Consider the following 19,888-nt stretch of genomic DNA (forward strand, 5'->3'; position numbering starts at 1 on the left):
CCTCTGTTGCAAGCAGCACATCAGGGAGTTTATTTGTGTTTGAGTTAGTTTGTTTTCAACAACAAACGAGGTCAACGGACTTTGACAGTACGGTAAATAAATGTACAGTGAACCAGAACGTCGGCTCCATAATAAATGCCAGTCAGTCAACACAGCAATCAGCGATAACCAAGTCATGTATCATCACTAGACCATTTAAAGCAGTGATTGGTAATCACATCTAATGATGTTACTCTGTAAATTGTGTCTCGGCATGTCTGCGATAGCACTCAAGGTTCGGGCGGGCCAATTGTTGTTTTCACAGTTGTGATGTCATTATTCAGTCTTAACCACCACTAGACCTACCTCGCCGGCAATGGACCCTCCTGAACCGCCTTCGCACAGGGGTTGGCTGCTTCAAAGCGTCCATGAAGAAGTGGGGCCTAACCGACAGTGCAGCGTGTGAGTGCGGGGAGCCTGAGCAGACTGCCAACCACGTGATCACCACCTGTCCCCTGCATAGACCACCTTCAGAGGAGGGCCTCTTCCGAGTGGGACCTGAGACGAGGGCATGGCTACACGACACAAAGCTGGATATATGAATGACGATACACGAAAGAGAGAGAACCACCAATATTTGATCCTTTTCCTCACTCACTCCTATGTCACCACCTGCTCTCCCTGCAGGGCTTGAAATTAACTTTTTTGACCACCTACCAATATGGCTGCTAGATTTTAAAGTTACCAGCCAATTAGAATTTCCACCAGCTGAAATGTCTTTCTTGAAATAAATCAGAATATGAGTAGGTTAATTTAAGCATAAGTATCAGTAAGTGTCCCGGGATGATCAAAGCCTGTGTTGAGGGTCACACGAACAAAAATGCAGTCTTGAAGCTAAATAAATCCAAAACCAATGAGTTATTTGAGTTATTTAAATTTCTACTTCAATGTAGCCTTTTAGTCATAAAGATTATTGAAGAGTCCATATTCCAGACTGAAATGCTATAACAGAAGTGGAGTATTGGCCAGAATGACATGAACATTTGGACACATATTCAGCGGGTATCTTGCATGTTGCGTTCAGGTGCACTGTGTTTTTTTTTTGCAATTCCATCGCAGGCCACACAGGTGGCGATGTGGCCCGCGGGCCGTATTTTGCCCATGTGTGATCTATACAGTGGTAGGACCTAGTTAGCAGGGCCCAGATGTCTATCTGCATAAATCATAATTAACACCAGCTTTGTGTCTTTAATTTGCTTTTATTGTTTTAGTGAAACATTGTGAACATGTAAATGAGCAGTACTGCCTCTGTGTTTCCTCAGGTACCAAGGCTACATCGGTGCTGCTCTGGTCCTGGGTGGAGTGGACTGTGTGGGCCCACACCTGTACAGCATTTACCCTCATGGCTCCACTGACAAGCTGCCCTACGTCACCATGGGTGAGTCGGCTGTCACCCAGCTCACACCCAGCTGTCTCACACCCAGCTGTTTCACAACCAGCTGTCTCACACCCAGCTGTTTCACAACCAGCTGTCTCACACCCAGCTGTCAACACAAACCTCTCATCTACCTATCGGTGTTTTCTACAACTTTCTCATATTTCAGTTAGAGCTGCTTAGAGAACTCATTGTGGCTTTGACTATGACAATATTTAACATTTCTTAAACCTACAAATTGTGATGTGTACCATTGCCTTTCAGCCATGTTTATAATACATCCCAGAAAGTGAATGTAATCACATTGGCTCTGACTTGGTACACATGTCACGCCCTTCAGTCAAGACAAAAACAACTAGGTGTCCCCTGTGGGTTGTCAGCTTTCTGTCATTAGTTAGTTTCAATTCGTTTTTTGCACATTGATGATGTCACCAGGCCACTCACATTAATAATAATAATAATAATACTACATGTCATTTATATGGCGCTTTTGTAGAACTCAAGGTCTCTTAACACTATACGCTAAAGCCCTAGTACTTTGCGGATCAGAGAGTCGGTCACAGTCCGCGTGACGTAAATGTCGTCGTCAGAGGGTTTGCCTCTCTGCAGACACCCGCATACCGCACGATCTCGAAAACTCGCTGTGCATTAAACTACACTTCCGCTCGAGCCCTCATCATCGCTCTCTCCTCCTTTCAACAACATTCTCACTTCTCCCACAGTGTTTTACCTGCTTTTGGGATGCCTCTCCTCACACGTCCTCATCTGTGACTCCAGAAACGAGTATAAACACGCGCAGCACGCGTCCACGGTGCTGCAGCAGAAACGAGTATAAACACGCGCAGCACGCGTCCACGGTGCTGCAGCAGAAACGAGTATAAACACGCGCAGCACGCGTCCACGGTGCTGCAGCAGAAACGAGTATAAACACGCGCAGCACGCGTCCACGGTGCTGCAGCAGAAACGAGTATAAACACGCGCAGCACGTGTCCACGGTGCTGCAGCAGAAACGAGTATAAACACGCGCAGCACGCGTCCACGGTGCTGCAGCAGAAACGAGTATAAACACGCGCAGCACGCGTCCACGGTGCTGCAGCAGAAACGAGTATAAACACGCGCAGCACGCGTCCACGGTGCTGCAGCAGAAACGAGTATAAACACGCGCAGCACGCGTCCACGGTGCTGCAGCAGAAACGAGTATAAACACGCGCAGCACGCGTCCACGGTGCTGCAGCAGAAACGAGTATAAACACGCGCAGCACGCGTCCACGGTGCTGCAGCAGAAACGAGTATAAACACGCGCAGCACGCGTCCACGGTGCTGCAGCAGAAACGAGTATAAACACGCGCAGCACGTGTCCACGGTGCTGCAGCAGAAACGAGTATAAACACGCGCAGCACGTGTCCACGGTGCTGCAGCAGAAACGAGTATAAACACGCGCAGCACGTGTCCACGGTGCTGCAGCAGAAACGAGTATAAACACGCGCAGCACGTGTCCACGGTGCTGCAGCAGAAACGAGTATAAACACGCGCAGCACGTGTCCACGGTGCTGCAGCAGAAACGAGTATAAACACGCGCAGCACGTGTCCACGGTGCTGCAGCTGTCCGTGTCCGCATCAACTCGCGAGTATATCTCCGGCTTAAGGGGCAACATTCCCTTTGAGAGAAGCACTCGTCTTTATTTTTGAGAATTCTAATGGGTCTAAAAGCTAATATGGTTTCATTATCAAGTGCTATTTGGAGATGGCATGAGGCCTAAGGCTTATTGACTTATTGAATATAATATCAGAATAAATCAAATGAAGCCATCGTCTTTTTATTGTGCTTAGTACCGAATGCAAGCCTAATCAAAGACACACAGTGGCTGCTTTTCTCCAGAGCAAACAAACAGTAGAAAAGAACGACCATTACAAGTCACAATCCTGGAGATGTATTAATCCAGGAATCGATTATTTGATCATCGGTAGAATACTCGATTACTAAAATAATCGATAGCTGTAATCTATTGATTATTTCCTCGATTAATCGATTCGTCCTTTGGTGTATAAAATGGTGGGAAATTTGGATCAGTGTTGCAAGATGCAGGGCTCCAGACTAACGTTTTACACTAGGTGCACCCACGCACCTTACTTTTTAATTTAGGTGCACCAGCACATCATTTAGGTGCACCCACATTTTTTACGCCTTTTGGCACGGCAATAATACATTTTAAGTGTTACCTTCTTTGTCATGTTGTATACATATTGGCAATTTATTAAATGATACGATCAAAGATTTTCATGTCAATAAACGTCTGTTAAAGTCACTATCACCAACTGAGTTAACACAGTGGGGATTGAGCCTATCGCCCACTGATGGAAGCCTTTGCATTTGAAGTATTGCAGCATTTATGAACTGGGTGTCTGTGATGTGATTATCACCTTACATTATGCTCCTCAGTTGAAAAAGTTAGGAGCACATTTAAGGACATAATGATTAATCTCTGATACATTACAATTTAGTTTAATTCAATTAAAGTAGGCTACCATTCTCATGATGCACTATGAAGGTCTTAGCAGATAAGAATGACTCAATGCAGCTCATTGGCTATAATTGTTGTCATTAAATGATCATTAACCATTTATTTAGTCATCTGTAGTTTGCCTAACATTATGTAATGGTGGTCATGATTGTGGACGTTCACGTTACTGTGATTAGTGACATATCCCACAGTGTGCTGTGAAATGATAGTCTCACTGTGCACTGCAGACAGTGAAAAACCATAGCAGATGGCTGCTCTTAGATGGTCTAACATTAACGGACAGCATAGTCATATTGTCAACAACACATTTTAGCGATCTTGACTCACATGTTTGGTAACGTTAGTAATCCCAGAATTGGCTTGACAGTTAGCTAGCATCCCGCTAGCGATGCTAACATTAACACATGCTAAGATGTCATTGTCATGCCAGCCAACCTAACGTTAGTCACAACTCGTCTGCTGAAGCCGTAGCTTTGTCTCCCGCGTACAAAACCACCAGCTGACACATTTTAATTCCATCTGTTTGTGACTCCGATTCCTGTACGAGTGAGTCTGGCCGGTCATACCAGTAATCTGGATGGCTGGCTGCAGATTAGAAATATTCACATTTAAGAAGCTGGAATCTGCTAATTTTGGCTTAAAAAATTCAAAACGATGAATCAATTATCAAAATAGTCGTCAATTAATTTTCTGTCAAACAACTAATTGATTAATGGTTTAATGGTTGCAGCTGTAAGCAGTTATTTTCTCTTCTTTTCTAAAGGCTCTGGGTCCCTTGCTGCCATGGCCGTGTTTGAGGACCGCTACAAGCCTGACATGGAGGTGAGTGCCACACAAATACACATTCTCTCCCAGCAGGTGTCACTACTCAGTACAGGCCAGGGTTCCCACGGGTTCTTGAAATCATTGAAAGTTTGTGAATTTAGAGAAAGAAAGAGAAATCAAGGCCTTAAAAGTTTTTGAAAATAGACATGGGTCATTGAAAATGCTTGAATTTATGTTTTGAATGAATGAAATAAACAAGCAAGCAGTTACTTAGCTCTTAAACTAATAAATAAGTCTCTCTCTATTGCTCAACTTACACAATTCAGTATATTGTTTTGCTGTGCTGTGTTAGAGAAGGCAAGAGACTAGGGGTGTCACGGTACATGTATTCGTCCCGTGAATTTACGGTACGACCCTCACGGTACCTCGTTTCACGATACGTGAAACGACACGACGAATACGTCAAATCCAGAAGCACCTAAACGCTGTTTGAACGGCATTGAATTGAATTTAATTAAACGCCACAGAAGAAGACACACCAAAACAACACAAGGGCCATAGAAATCCGCGTTCACAGAATGGGACGTTTTGTGGCGATAAGCTGTTTTGCAAATTCTGTCATCATCAAGCCAACGAGGTAAGCTTGCCAATGTAACGCTACGTAGCCGCGACAAAGTCCTTTATAGTTGCGCGTTGCGGCTAAACGTTACATAACACTGACAAAGCTGTTAACTTGTAAACAAGCAACTTACATCGCGTGGGATGAGTGATGCGGTCAAGCAGACTCAACCAGACATCTGCGGATGCAGACAACCAAGGAAGAGGGGATGACTCCTTGTCATGTTCCAATAATCCATTAGATGACCGAACGTAATCATATTATGCTAAACAAAACTCACATCCAATAACGTTAAGGCGCTGACAGGGTTCTTTCCCATACTTACTGGGAAAGTGAAACCCACCCCGTTGTCTGTCAGACAGTGGGGGTATCTTTCAACAGGGTTTAGAAGTTTTTCTTCTTCTGCCGTTTTATTCTTCTTCTACTTAACATGTAGGTATTTTGACGTTGACTAAAGAAATACTGCCGCCTAGTGGCCGCTTTTAGATAGGATTCCAAATTAGTGCTTACATCAAACGCAAATGCTACATAAAACAAATACAACAGGGGGAGGGGTTGGTGGGAGTATTAGGCTACTCCACACCTGCACTCTGTTTACAAACTCGTACAATAAAGATTTAAAGTGGGGGGAAATGCCTTTGCCCTGTCAAACAGCTGGAATACAGACATCTGAGAGGGAGGCGCACCCCACACTTTGAAAATCACTGCTCTAGAGTAAAACCTTTTTGTGTGGATTGCCTAGATCTTATTAAATAGTGGACAATTATTCATTCCCACATATTAGACACTATTTCTGATGGTATAAATAGCGTAAAAAGCAGAATTCAGACATATTCAAAGGGAAAAAAACAGAATTTGGGATTTGTTGCTTTTTTTCCCCGTTTTCGTAACGTGCCGTATTCGTACCGAACCGTGACCCCAAAACCGAGGTACGTACCGAACCGTGACTTTTGTGTACCGTGAGACCCCTACAAGAGACCACATAGTCTGCTAACAAGTTCACACATTCAAGCCAGGGATTCCGTTAGCCGGTATATGCCGGCTTTTAGCCGGTATTTGTTGCCGTGGGCCGGCAAATTAAAAGGTCGCCGGCTCAAGTAGCCGGTTGGAAATGCCAAATAAATTAATTCATTATATAAAATAGCGCAATATTGTGTGACGAGTGATGTTGCCATAAGCTACAACTTAAATATAGACTTTATATATTTTCGCCCCGCTGTTATGTTGAGTGTTGGGTGAAAAAGAGAAAAAATAACTGCCACGCAAAAGCCGCACACTGCAGCTGTGCAGCATCCCGCAGCCGATAGCGCTTTGGCTTGACACAAGAGACCGAAATGTCAACGCAGACATCCCTCGACCAGTTCTTTTTATGTAACGATGGTCCAGAACAAGATCCAACCAGCCATGAGAAGCCGCCACAGAGAGGAAAAGTTGGGTTGATATTACAATCGCAAGTTGGCTTTGCACATGTAGCGGAGCGCTGATCATGAAGAAACTGCCGCAGGCGTATTGCGAGAATTCTCGCAGCGACAGAGAAGTCCTCTGCAGGTTGTAAAGCTTATTATTATGTCCATTAATTTAGCCACTAATGTCAACATCATTTCAGCATAAATAACCTACTAGAACCTCAGTTGATTTGCCATTTAAGAGGAGGATTTAATGGGCAGCTTTCATTTATTCATCTGAACGACTTTATGGAGCATCATCTCAAAGCTCACAAGATGCAACACAGGATTTTGTTCTCAGATGTAGGCTACAGGTAACACAAGGCTAATATTCTTACCTTTGCCCTTCAGTTTAACTCATTGAGTGCCAGCCACTTTTGGAGAACGGACGCTCCCAGTGCCAGAGTTTCAGAGCGTTTTCAGTGATTTCTCGAGGCCCGCAGAATATTGTGTGATATTACTATGTAAACACCGAACATGCCCAAAGAACGATGAGACTTTTATTGAGACGTTTATTGATATCATTTTCCGTTCTTTAGTTATCAGCCGGAGAAGATAGGTTGATTTCAGTAAAAACAGACGTTTCCATCTAGAAGCTGAGATAATCAGCCTTTTGTGAAATTAAGCATTTCAAGCAAATCACTGACTCTGAAGCTAATATTTTCTGACCTGAAACATCTGAACAGTAATTTCCTTCAATAAACAGCACCCCCACCCCCCTCAACTCCAAACTCCTCCTCCGTGGGAGTGTCTCTGGTGGCTCTGCTCGCTCTGCTGGCTGCTGCGTGTGTCAGGCGAGTCTCTGCTGCCTGCTATGGCAGGCTCTGCTGCCTGCGGATCCACGTTCGGATGGCGGCCGCTCGTCGGGGGAGTCTGGATGGGGCTCACTGAGTTCGTCTGCGTTTCTGGGGTTTCGGTTGTGAGCTGGGATGAAGCTGCGTCCGATTATAGGCTTTCTGCTGCGCGTTTCAAAGTGCGTTGCACCCAGTCTATTTTCGGAGCGCTCCGCCTTGTGCGCCGGCTCCCAGCGCGACACTGAAAAGCCAAACCATTCTCATGAAAATGGTTTGGCTTTGGTTTTATTTTCTGGCGGCTAATCGTGTGGAGAAACTATGCAGCAGAGACAGAGGGGCTCATTTGTGGGAGCGGATTGGCTGCTCTTCGCAGCTAACGTTGGCTCCAGCCAGAGCAATCTGTGCCGCTCTGGCTCATGCATCGGTTTCTCTTTCATCACGGCTTTTTCTGCTGTTTTTCCTCAACTTTCTATAATCTGGAGAGCACTGTCGCCACCTAATGGGTCCGTAAAATAGGTTATACGCCTTCAATAGCTACAATATTTTTACAGGAGATGCAGGAGGCTTTGATCCACGTCCCACCGTCAAAAAACGCAATTGACGACTTTAGTCGTCATTGGCACTCAACGTTACTATTTGAATTGACGACTATAGTCGTCATTGGCACTCAATGAGTTAAAGTAAAGCAAATATTCTCATGTTGTGAAGTAGGCTATGAGTCCGTTCTGAAAGCGAGTTGGATGCCGGCCTGTCAACCAGCTGCAGTCCCTCGTCATCGTGTCAATATAGACCGCTTCAGAAAATATAGGCTATAAAGTTTGACTGACTGCAGGTCTCATCTCTGGCTTGTTGCAGGTAGGCAACTTCTTAATTTAGATTATCTTTCAAGTTATTTAATTTCTCGTTCTTCGATGCAAAGAGACATTTAATGTAGGCCCGCCAGTGTCTTTCTTTAGGCTTAATTAAACGGGAATATATGACAAACTCAGTTCACAAAGTTTGTGACGAGTTCATTCACTATAATAAAATACATTTGTTGGACGATTGGATAATAGCTTTTGTTTTTTGTGTTTTATTGTTTAATCTTAATGGGTCTGCAAACCCGAACTGAATTAATTAAATAAGGAGCGTTGTGCAGCACGCTCCCTTTGCAAACGCAGACCGCAGTGAATAGTTAATAGTTAGATAATTATTTTGAAATCAAAAAATGATTTAAAATTAAGATTTCGTTTGCAATAATATGTTATGTATTTAAGAAATGATTAGGCTACATCTATCTTTTTTTCAATACATTTTGACTGTGCCTGTAAATATTCTATAAGGCCGGAATTCTGGAATCTTGCCGGCTCCATTGGCCGGCCAGAAAAAATCCTAGCGGAATCCCTGATTCAAGCCTCCCTCTTTTTAATTGTCTGAGAGTTTCTGCTAGCTTTCATTATAAAAAAGATCTCAGTGTTGTAACAGTAATTCACTTTGATAAAAGTGTCTCAAACTAGGCTGTGTTGGCTCCATGAATTTGGGGAATTGGGCCGGGAAAGTCCTTGAATTTGATGTTGAAAAAGGTGTGGGAACCCTGTAACACCTGGATTGCTGTGGTGTATTCCACTGGCTGCCGACATATTACACCCAAACGGCTTCTCGGAGAAGCCTCTATTTCAGTGATTCCCAAGGTGGGCCATGGAGGTACTGCAGGTGGGCCATGGAGGTACTGCAGGTGGGCCATGGAGGTACTGCAGGTGGACCATGGTGGTACTGCAGGTGGGCCATGGTGGTACTGCAGGTGGTACTGCAGGTGGACCATGGTGGTACTGCAGGTGGGCCATGGAGGTACTGCAGGTGGGCCATGGTGGTACTGCAGGTGGGCCATGGAGGTACTGCAGGTGGACCATGGTGGTACTGCAGGTGGGCCATGGAGGTACTGCAGGTGGGCCATGGTGGTACTGCAGGTGGGCCATGGAGGTACTGCAGGTGGACCATGGTGGTACTGCAGGTGGGCCATGGAGGTACTGCAGGTGGGCCATGGAGGTACTGCAGGTGGGCCATGGTGGTACTGCAGGTGGGCCATGGAGGTACTGCAGGTGGGCCATGGTGGTACTGCAGGTGGGCCATGGAGGTACTGCAGGTGGGCCGCGAGTGGTCTGCCAACACTCATATTTTCGCAGGCAATCAAATGGCTGTAGCAGGGTACAGTAGAGATCCTGTTATCACAGGGTCCCCGCGGAGGTCTTAACTCATTCAGGGCCAATGACGTCTTTGACGTGTTATCAGGAATAGCCCAGAGGGCCAATGACGTCTTTGACGTGTTTTTGTTTTTATTGGTGCAGCGCCTGCAGCAAACACTTGCCCAGCCTGTCACACAGACACAGGTCCCTGCCTTCAAAGGGTAGCCGACAACACGCGATCAAACACATACCGCAGCTGTTTTTTTGAAATGGGGGAGGTGGCAAGAAGACAAAAGCCGTGAGAAACGCTTCCTCTTTGCAGAGTAGGAAAGAGACGCCATTGTGTACGGTTGTGACAGTGTGCTGAGTTGAGTTGAAGTTGAAGTTGAAGAGATTACAGTAGCTAGTAGCCTATAGTCGTCAGTTTAGTTAGCGTTAGTTAGTTGTAGTATAGTCTGTAGTTTAGTTTAGTTAGTTAGTTGTAGTAGTCATAGTCTAGTCAGTCATGGTGAAGTCAAAAGAAAAGACCAAACACCGCATCGCCCCTCGGCGCGGCGGTGCCCGAGCTGTTCGCCTTGCTGCTGGCCTTGCTGCTGGGCAGCGCACACTGGATGAGATGTTTGCGGTTGTCACACCCGTGACCACCATCGATCCGGTCCCAGCGCCTGGTCCCAAACCCAAGCCTCCTGTGTCCCAGCTCGAACGAGACGAGACTGAGTCAGAACTTAGTGACGAGGAGGAGATCGGGGGCAACACAACAGACATGATTCCCCAGGACGAGCCATTTTCCAGGGCGCATTTGCGAGACGAGACTGAGTCAGAACTTAGTGACGAGGAGGAGATCGAGGGCAACACAACAACAGACATGATTCCCCAGGAAGAGCCATTTTCCAGGGCGCATTTGCGCCGTGCAAAGACGCCCCGGGATTACATTGAAAGTGACTTTGACTCTCAGCCATCAACCTCCCATTCTTCTGAAGAGGAGATGGTCACACCGTCGCCAGCTGTCCATGTCGAGGGCGAGGAGGACTGGAATCCAATGCGACAGGACCCCGATGATCGTGGTAAGGAGTAATTTTGTTGTTTATATATATGCATATTGTACAGACAGTACCAGTACCAGTACCAGCTTCACGCACAAAGTCCCAGTGATGATGTCATCACACTCACACAAAGTCCCAGTAATGATGTCGTGTGTGTGTGTGTGTGTGTGTGTGTGTGTGTGTGTGTGTGTGTGTGTGTGTGTGTGTGTGTGTGACTACTGACTACACTGTCTCTGCATTCTATGATCGTATAGTTTACTGAGACACTAGTACACTACACTGTCTCTGTACTAAATGTGATTATATAGTTTACTGAGACACTACACTGTCTCTCTGTACTAAATGTGATTATATAGTTTACTGAGACACTAGTACAATACACTGTCTCTCTGTACTAAATGTGATTATATAGTTTACTGAGACACTACACTGTCTCTCTGTACTAAATGTGATTATATAGTTTACTGAGACACTAGTACAATACACTGTCTCTCTGTACTAAATGTGATTATATAGTTTACTGAGACACTAGTACAATACACTGTCTCTCTGTACTAAATGTGATTATATAGTTTACTGAGACACTAGTACAATACACTGTCTCTCTGTACTAAATGTGATTATATAGTTTACTGAGGATATGTTGCTTTTATTTCAGATGAGGACGAGCCGAGTGTTGCAGAACCCAGTGAGCCCACATCTAGTAAACAACCGAGATCAAAAGGTAAGATCTTGTTTCCCTCTTTTGTGTCTTTGTCCAAAATGGCTGATCTACAAGCTCACAATTATACATGTTGTGTGTGTGTTGTAAATTGTATTGTAATGTATGTATTTCTTTATTTACAGGCCGTGGTGCAGATGGAGAGCGAATGGAGGGACAGCAACCCAAGAAGAAGGGGAAAAAGAAAGACACCAAAGGTATGTTCATTTTCCCTCTTTGCCCAATATAGCTGATCTACAAGCTTGTGTGTGTGTGAGTGTGCTATAGTAATGTATTTGTATTTCTATATTTTTATAACACCTATCCTGTATCCAGAGCAGCAATGGTACTGCATGGATGAGGTGCCGTGGGAGCCGGAGGACATCCCGTTCACTGCTGTTCCTGGCCTGCTGAACAGTGCTGCTGCGCTGGAGTCGGACAAGCCGGTCGACTTCCTTGAACTCATCCTTACGGAAGAGCTGCTCCAGTATGTTGTGGACCAGACCAACTTATATGCACAGCAGACAATTGAGGCTGGCGCAACAAGTGTGAGGATCGAGGCATGGAAACCTGTTGACATTCCAGAACTGAAGGCCTACCTAGGGCTCCTTTTCCTGACTGGGCTCATTGTAAAGCCTGACCTAAAGACTTACTGGTCCACGAGCGAGGTGATGGAGACCCCCTATTTTGGTAAGACAATGTCCCGAAACAGATTCCAGATCATTACACGTTTCCTGCATTTTACTGACAACACAGCAGTGAGAAACAAGGATGACAGGTTGTTCAAAGTCCGCCCAATCTTGGATATGCTAGTGAACAAGTTCCAGGAACTCTACCAGCCAGGCCAGAACATCTCAATAGATGAAGGAACTTTACTGTGGAGAGGCAGATTGAGTTTTAAAGTTTTTAACCCACAGAAACCTGTGCGTTACGGGATCAAAAGTTATGTGTTATGTGAGTCCCAGACAGGATTTTGTTATAATTTGATGCCTTATTGTGGAGACGGTAAATCTCTTGTAGATACAGTGTGTGGTCTCCTGTTGGGGCTGGAACAGCAGGGCTACAAACTGTATATGGATAACTTTTATAATTCTGTTACCATGTGTGATATCCTGCTAAATCTGGGGACACATGTATGTGGCACACTGCGAAAGCATAGAGGAGAACCACCAGCTGTACACCATGCTGAGAAGGCCACCCTGCAACCAGGGGGCAGAATTGCCTTCCACACTGACCGGGTGCTGTGCTTGGCATGGCGGGACACAAATGTTGTCAGAATGGTGTCCACATTTCACCAGGACGAGATGAGACAGGTCTTGACATGGAAGAAAGGTGTGAGGGGGAAGGTGGTGAAGGAGAAGCCTGTCTCTGTGATAGAGTATAACCAGTCGATGAACGGTGTTGATAGGCTAGATCAAATGATTTCGTACTATCCGTTCATCAGGAAATCCTATAAATGGACTACTAAATTTGTCATGTACATGTTCGAAATCTGCCTCCACAACGCCTTCGTCCTGTACAGAGCTAAAAACCCACAGGGCACAGTGCAGACCATGCATGCATTCCAGGAGAGTCTGATACAGGCGTGGACCACTGCCACAAAGCTCCATAGAGCTCCATATGCTGACCGTCCGAGTAGGCTGTCTGCCAACCTGGCAAAGCATTTCCCTGTCAGGAATGACCCCACCCCCAACAATGACAACCCAGCAAAGCGATGCAAAGTGTGTAAGACCAACGACAAGAGAAAGGAGACACGTTTCCAGTGCAACTTCTGCCGCATCCCCTTGTGCAGGGTCCCCTGCTTTGAGGTCTACCATGACACTCTGAACTATAAAGACTAGGGGTGTCACGATACACTAGGTTCACGATACGATACAATAGATGATATTGGGTTCACGATAACAATACGATACGATATTTTTTGCGATCGATTTGTAATTTGAGGGGGCATCTTTCATGCTAATTTGAGTAATTTCACCATTTTCATCCTCCGTGTCTGTAACGTCCCTCGTCTGTTCAAACAAAGCAATGAAAAGGAGAGCGAGCATGCAATCAGATGCAGATCAGTGCCACCATGTTCAGCTTATTTTTCTCGCGATATGAGATTTCATCTCAACGATACATATTGTCACGTTTTGATATCGCGATATATTGTGGGACGATATATTGTGACATAAAGAGTAAATTCCCCTCAGTGGTAGAACGAACTCCCCACTGAGGTCAGGACGATTTTTTTGCGATCGATTTGTAAGTTGAGGGGGCATCCTTCACGCTAATTTGAGTAATTTCACCATTTTCATCCTCAGTGTCTGTAACGTCCCTCGTCTGTTCAAACAAAGCAATGAAAAGGAGAGCGAGCATGCAATCAGATGCAGATCAGTGCCACCATGTTCAGCTTATTTTTCTCGCGATATGAGATTTCATCTCAACGATACATATTGTCATGTTTTGATATCGCGATATATTGTGGGACGATATATTGTGACATAGAGTAAATTCCCCTCAGTGGTAGAACGAACTCCCCACTGAGGTCAGGACGGCCGAATCCCTGCCCATCTTTCGCCGAAGATTGAAAACTCCTTTTCTTTTCTCAACTTTTTATTTTAGTTTTCAGTGAGTCCACCTTTGAAAAAAAAACTCACCTTTTCAAGCTCCACTTGAGTCCCTCCTGAACTAACCCTTTTGATGTAGCATCTCCCCCCCCCCTTCTCCACCCCAAACCCCCTCCCCCCATCCCCCATCTAGCATCTCCCCCCCCTTCTTCACCCCAAACCCCCCCCCCAAAAAACAAAAAACAAAAAAAAAAACAAAAAAAAAACATTGATGTTTTACTCTACTGCTGCAAGGGTGTATCTGTGTAGATGATGTTCCACAGTTGATTCCACTAATGTTGACAATGTGACATTGTAAGTCGCTTTGGATAATAAATGACGAAATGTAATCTAAAGAGACACACATGGGCCCCGCGCACACACATTCACACTCACACTGAGTAAACTGCATTGTTGAATGTAAAAAAAGCACTTCATGTGTATATATATATTATTATTTTTTTGTCATTTGTATCATAACGAATAGTATTTACATGTCTGATGTCAATACAGTTCAAAATAAAAGAATTGAGAGCGAGATCTGACTGAGATTGTCTTCTTTACAAAAATGCATTTTTCTCCTGTTTCTCTTCTCAAACAGACTTTTTGGGTGAAAACAGGGTGTATATAAATGGCTATAAGTAGAGTACAGAACATGCTAAAAGCTCACTTTTTTTTCCCTGGTGAACCCAGAGACGTACATCTTCATTTTGAGGTATTGCAAATCACTCTGGTGCTAATAGATAATTTACTGTGGGTCTTGAAAGATGACCAACAATTATGAAAATCTTTGGCCTGTGCTAAATATTGGCAGTCCTAAACTGGCCCTGAATGAGTTAAAGTATTCAAAATATTAAATCCTCAAAATAAGGCCTTAAAAAGTATTTAATTTCGTTTACAGGGTAAAGGTCTTAATTGTTTTCTTTGAATAGGTGAATACCATAACGTCATAAATAAACCTCAGCTGTCCTCACAGTCAGTCAGTCAGCCAGCCCCTCCCCTCCTCACAGTCCAGTCAGTCAGCAAGCCCCTCCCCACTGCTGTTAGCCCCTCCCCACTGCTGTTTAACGTTTCACTGGCTGCCTCACAATACTGCATCCGACTCAGACGCCCCTGGAGACAATCTTTCTCAAAAGAAACTTACGTTAGCGATCTGGAGACTTTTTCTGACATGGGATTAGCATTAGCAGTAAGCAGGCAATGATGATAGGTCCCGCTAGCTTTGATGCTAAGTTAGCATCGCCTTTTAGCTGTGGTAAATAAAAAGCACATTTCCAGGGATGGCCCGCAGTGACAACAGAATGCACACGCAGGCTTGGGTAAAGGTCTTACCCATGTGTATGAGGGGGGCATAATTTGTGCTCATAACATGTATAACTAACGTTACTAAAGGTCTTACCCATGTGTATGAGGGGGGCATAATTTGTGCTCATAACATGTATAACTAACGTTACTAAGTCTATTCAAACTCTGTAGCGTTTCTATGTGCCTTCTTTGGCCAGGTGAAAACAGCATATTTAGAATGAGTCACTGACTGCTTTGATTGTTTGCTCGTAGGAGGAAGACGCCAAGCGGCTTGTGCGCGATGCCATCGCAGCAGGCATCTTCAATGACCTGGGCTCTGGCAGCAACATTGACCTGTGTGTCATCACCAAGGGCAAGGTGGACTACATCAGACCCCATGATGAGGCCAACAAGAAGGGTGTCAGGTAAGGAGCCAAGCCAGACATGTGACCACAGTGTCTGACTGTCAGGGCTTTCATTCTGCAGCACTAACTGAAAGTGCCATGTGCTCTGAAACATCCCTCTCCTCACTAAAGAACCCTCTCCTCACTAAAGCACCCTCTCTTCACTAAAGCACCCTCTCCTCACTAAAGAACCCTCTCCTCACTAAAGAACCCTCTCCTCACTAAAGCACCCTCTCTTCACTAAAGCACCCTCTCCTCACTAAAGCACCCTCTCCTCACTAAAGAACCCTCTCCTCACTAAAGAACCCTCTCCTCACTAAAGCACCCTCTCCTCACTAAAGCACCCTCTCCTCACTAAAGCACCATCCTCACTAAAGAACCCTCTCCTTACTAAAGAACCCTCTCCTCACTAAAGAACCCTCTCCTCACTAAAGCACCCTCTCCTTACTAAAGCACCCCTCTCCTCACTAAAGAACCCTCTCCTCACTAAAGCACCATCCTCACTAAAGAACCCTCTCCTTACTAAAGAACCCTCTCCTCACTAAAGCACCCTCTCCTTACTAAAGCACCCTCTCCTCACTAAAGAACCCTCTCCTCACTAAAGCACCCTCTCCTCACTAAAGAACCCTCTCCTCACTAAAGAACCCTCTCCTCACTAAAGCACCCTCTCCTCACTAAAGCACCCTCTCCTCACTAAAGAACCCTCTCCTCACTAAAGCACCCTCTCCTCACTAAAGAACCCTCTCCTCACTAAAGAACCCTCTCCTCACTAAAGCACCCTCTCCTCACTAAAGCACCCTCTCCTCACTAAAGAACCCTCTCCTCACTAAAGCACCCTCTCCTCACTAAAGCACCCTCTCCTCACTAAAGCACCCTCTCCTCACTAAAGCACCCTCTCCTCACTAAAGAACCCTCTCCTTACTAAAGCACCCTTGTCCTTCAGAGTGGACCGGGTGATGTGAAGTTCGTGAACCACTTTTTCCAGCAAACCAATTGCAAAGGGCCGATTCCCGCTCCACCTTTCTCCTCACAAAATCCGCTCCAGTCTTTTTCCAAGCCAACAAAAACACTGGCCAGCGCTATGTGGACACACACCCTTTACTTAGCTTTATTGACTGAATGACCAATTCATGTTTTTTGTGTGTGTGTGTGTCGTCTTGGCTGATTTGATAGAAGCCTAAATGAGCTTGAAGCCTTGCACCTGTGAGTAAAGACGTGTTTGTAGAATGCAAAGCTAACAGCAGTGTCAGTGTGGCTTATTTGACGACTAACCCACTTAACTCAGTTGTCTTCTCTCATTTTGTCTTGATACATTTTCTTTCTGCTGAATCTCAACATCACACAACTTAAACAAAACTGCATGGCTGTTTCTCTCCTAAATGTGTCCAGACCGGCTTGCTGTGATGATGAAGAGGACATTTTTGGCTACGTTCACACAGCCATCCTTAGTGCTTGAATCTAATCTTTCCCCCCCTAAGTGACTCAGATCAGTCTTTTTCATGACTGTGTGAACAGTACAAGTCACATTGAAAGTGACTTTTTTAAAGACGACCTGGGCTACTTTCAAACGTGGTAAAACATCAAATTCGAATCTGATGTTTTTGAAAGTGACTCCGGTGTGAACAGACATCTGGCCCATATCTGACTTAATGCTTCAATGTGACTTCTTCTTCTTCTTCTTCTGTTGAGTTTTATGGCAGTTGGCATCCTTGATGGTGATCCTATTCTGCGCTGGCGGGAGGAGGGAGGGGGAGGACCAACACGCGGGCATTGAAATTAAACCGTGAACAACAGATGAAACGACATCGTCAGCTACCGCCATGTTTACTGCGGTCTTCTTCCGGGTTTACGTAGAACAGGACTGCGCTGCGTGGGACGTTATTGTTGTTGTTCTGTTCACACTGGAGTCGGATGTGGGCCACTTTTAAAAAGTCTGTGTGAACAGCCACACAAGAAAATCAGATGCGAGCATCAAGTCATATTCAAGCACTAAGGATGGCTGTGTGAACGTAGCCTTAGTGACTCAGATCAGTCTTTTTCATGACTGTGTGAACAGTACAAGTCACATTGAAAGTGACATTTTTAAAGACGACCTGGGCTACTTTCAAATGTGGAAAAACATCAGATTCGAATCTGATGTTTCGGAATGTGACTTTGGTGTGAACAGACATCTGGCCAATATGAGCGACATTCGTCACTATTCTGCGCTGGCGGGAGGAGGGAGGACCAAGCGGGCAGATTGTGATTACAAACATGGAGGACAGCTGTGAGGCAGCTAATCAGTGGAGGGACAGTGAGGTTTTAGACCTTATAAGTATTAGCAAGAAGTAGCAGCTATTGCTCCACAGAAAGCCATCATTCAAATGTTGGCTCTCTTTCTCCTCTTCCTCACTATCATCTGCTCCCGTATTCGCTGGCTTCCACTGCACAATAACTTGTAAATTAAACCGTAAACAACAGATGAAACAACATCGTCATCTACCGCCATGTTTACTGTTGTCTTCTTCCGGGTTTACATAGAACAGCAGTGCGTAGCGTGTGACGTTATTGGTGTTCTTCTGCGCATGCGGGTCATGTCCGTGATCTGTTCACACTGGAGTCTGATATGGGCCACTTTTAAAAAGTCTGCGTGAACAGCCACACACAAAAAATCTGATCTGAGCAAAAAATCTGATTGGAGCACTAAGGTTTGCTGTGCTGTGTGGAATCCGTTACCCAACCAGGGCTTATTGAATTGTTGTAAACTTCTCCTGTTCTGTTTCTCCTGTTCTGTTTCTCCTCTGTAGAACTGGTGACTACAAGTACAAAAGAGGAACAACCGCAATCTTGACGAAGGCTATAACCCCATTGAACTTGGAGGTGGTGGAGGAAAGTGTACAGACCATGGACACCTCCTAAAGCAGATCTACATGGTGGTGTTTTCTCGCTGTAACTTCCCCTCCCCAGCTCCCCAATAATTACTTAACACAAATAGCATGTAGTTGTTTTTTCATGGTTTTCAATAAACAGTTTGAGTTGGTAAGCATGTTTTGTCAATGACCATTTTTATGCCTCCGCCGGCGATAGCCGATCTGGAGGCATTATTTAAGTTTGGGAAGATGCCTTAAAATGACATGTTGGTATATAGATACAGTCGGTCTGTGTGGGAACGCCCACAAAATGTTACTATGGCTGGCGCGTGAGTGGGGTAAAATCCCCCATATATCTCAATGGGCTGATTCACCAAAGGACGGTGCTGCGGCTCTACACTACAGGATTGGGGATTCTAGAGCAGGTACATAAACGTCTGTTCAGATGTGCGTTTACTGCAGTGGTTGAATCATCAAGCCGGCTGGGCTGGGCTGGGCTAGCGGCTAATCGCTAACTATGCTGAATGGGGAGAACGGGAGGATTTACCCCACCCTGACCATGCCCCCAGCCAGCTACCCCATGACGATACTCTGCGCTTCCAGATTTTATATATATATATATATATATATATATATATATATAATATTTATTTGAAAAAATAAACACTTGAATATCATGGATCCTGTGTGAACTATATGTTTTTTGCATTAAAAAAAGCAAATATAACGGTACAAACTCCAGTTCATGACACGTCAACAAAACCTGACAGCTTAGTGGCGCGCATGGAGTCTGCTTTCACCTAGTGTTCATGGAAATTTGTCGTAGCATACTTATAGAATATTTATTTTGAGACTTTGAGATTTACCTCAATAAATTAGGACATCTATGCGATGCCACAAGTGAAATAACCTCTTGAACATAACTAACACCTGTTGAAAGATTAAAACAATTGTGAATCACACAATGCCAAGTTCTGTTTGACAGAGAAAATAAGTTGAGAAGAACACTGCTAAATGAATGAACTACCTACAGTACAAAATGTGTGATGGAGGGATTATTAAATCAACCGACCATATTTCAACTGACAAACTACACGATGCTGTTCTCTGTATGCTGAGAGAGCAGCGTTAGCTTGAAAAAACAAAACATGGCTTCTTCTGATTAGTTTATTTGAAGGTGACCTGGGCTCTCTTGCTCCCTCTAGTTGATCGGCTGTCAAATTTCACACTAGCAAAGATAATCTGGCTAAATGGCTTGTAGCAGGTTGCATAGAAGCATGGCTTAACAACAATGTG

The 19,888-nt window shown here is 44.8% G+C and overlaps 1 protein-coding gene across 1 annotated transcript in view; it reads left to right on the top strand.

Moving 5' to 3' along the window:
• The window catches only part of LOC310781840 (proteasome subunit beta type-7-like), a 39,759-nt gene extending 20,991 nt beyond the window's left edge, over nucleotides 1-18,768 (top strand). Inside the window, exons 5-8 of the mRNA XM_083642472.1 lie at nucleotides 1,302-1,417; nucleotides 4,700-4,758; nucleotides 15,613-15,764; nucleotides 18,530-18,768. Of these exons, the coding sequence (XP_083498598.1) occupies nucleotides 1,302-1,417; nucleotides 4,700-4,758; nucleotides 15,613-15,764; nucleotides 18,530-18,641 (439 nt within the window). The 3' untranslated portion in view covers nucleotides 18,642-18,768. The remainder of the gene's footprint in view (nucleotides 1-1,301; nucleotides 1,418-4,699; nucleotides 4,759-15,612; nucleotides 15,765-18,529) is intronic.
• Nucleotides 18,769-19,888: the final 1,120 nt, after the last annotated feature.

Source organism: Poromitra crassiceps, assembly GCF_964638095.1.
Source record: "Poromitra crassiceps genome assembly, chromosome: 8".
In the NCBI taxonomy this organism is placed as follows: Eukaryota; Metazoa; Chordata; class Actinopteri; order Beryciformes; family Melamphaidae; genus Poromitra; species Poromitra crassiceps.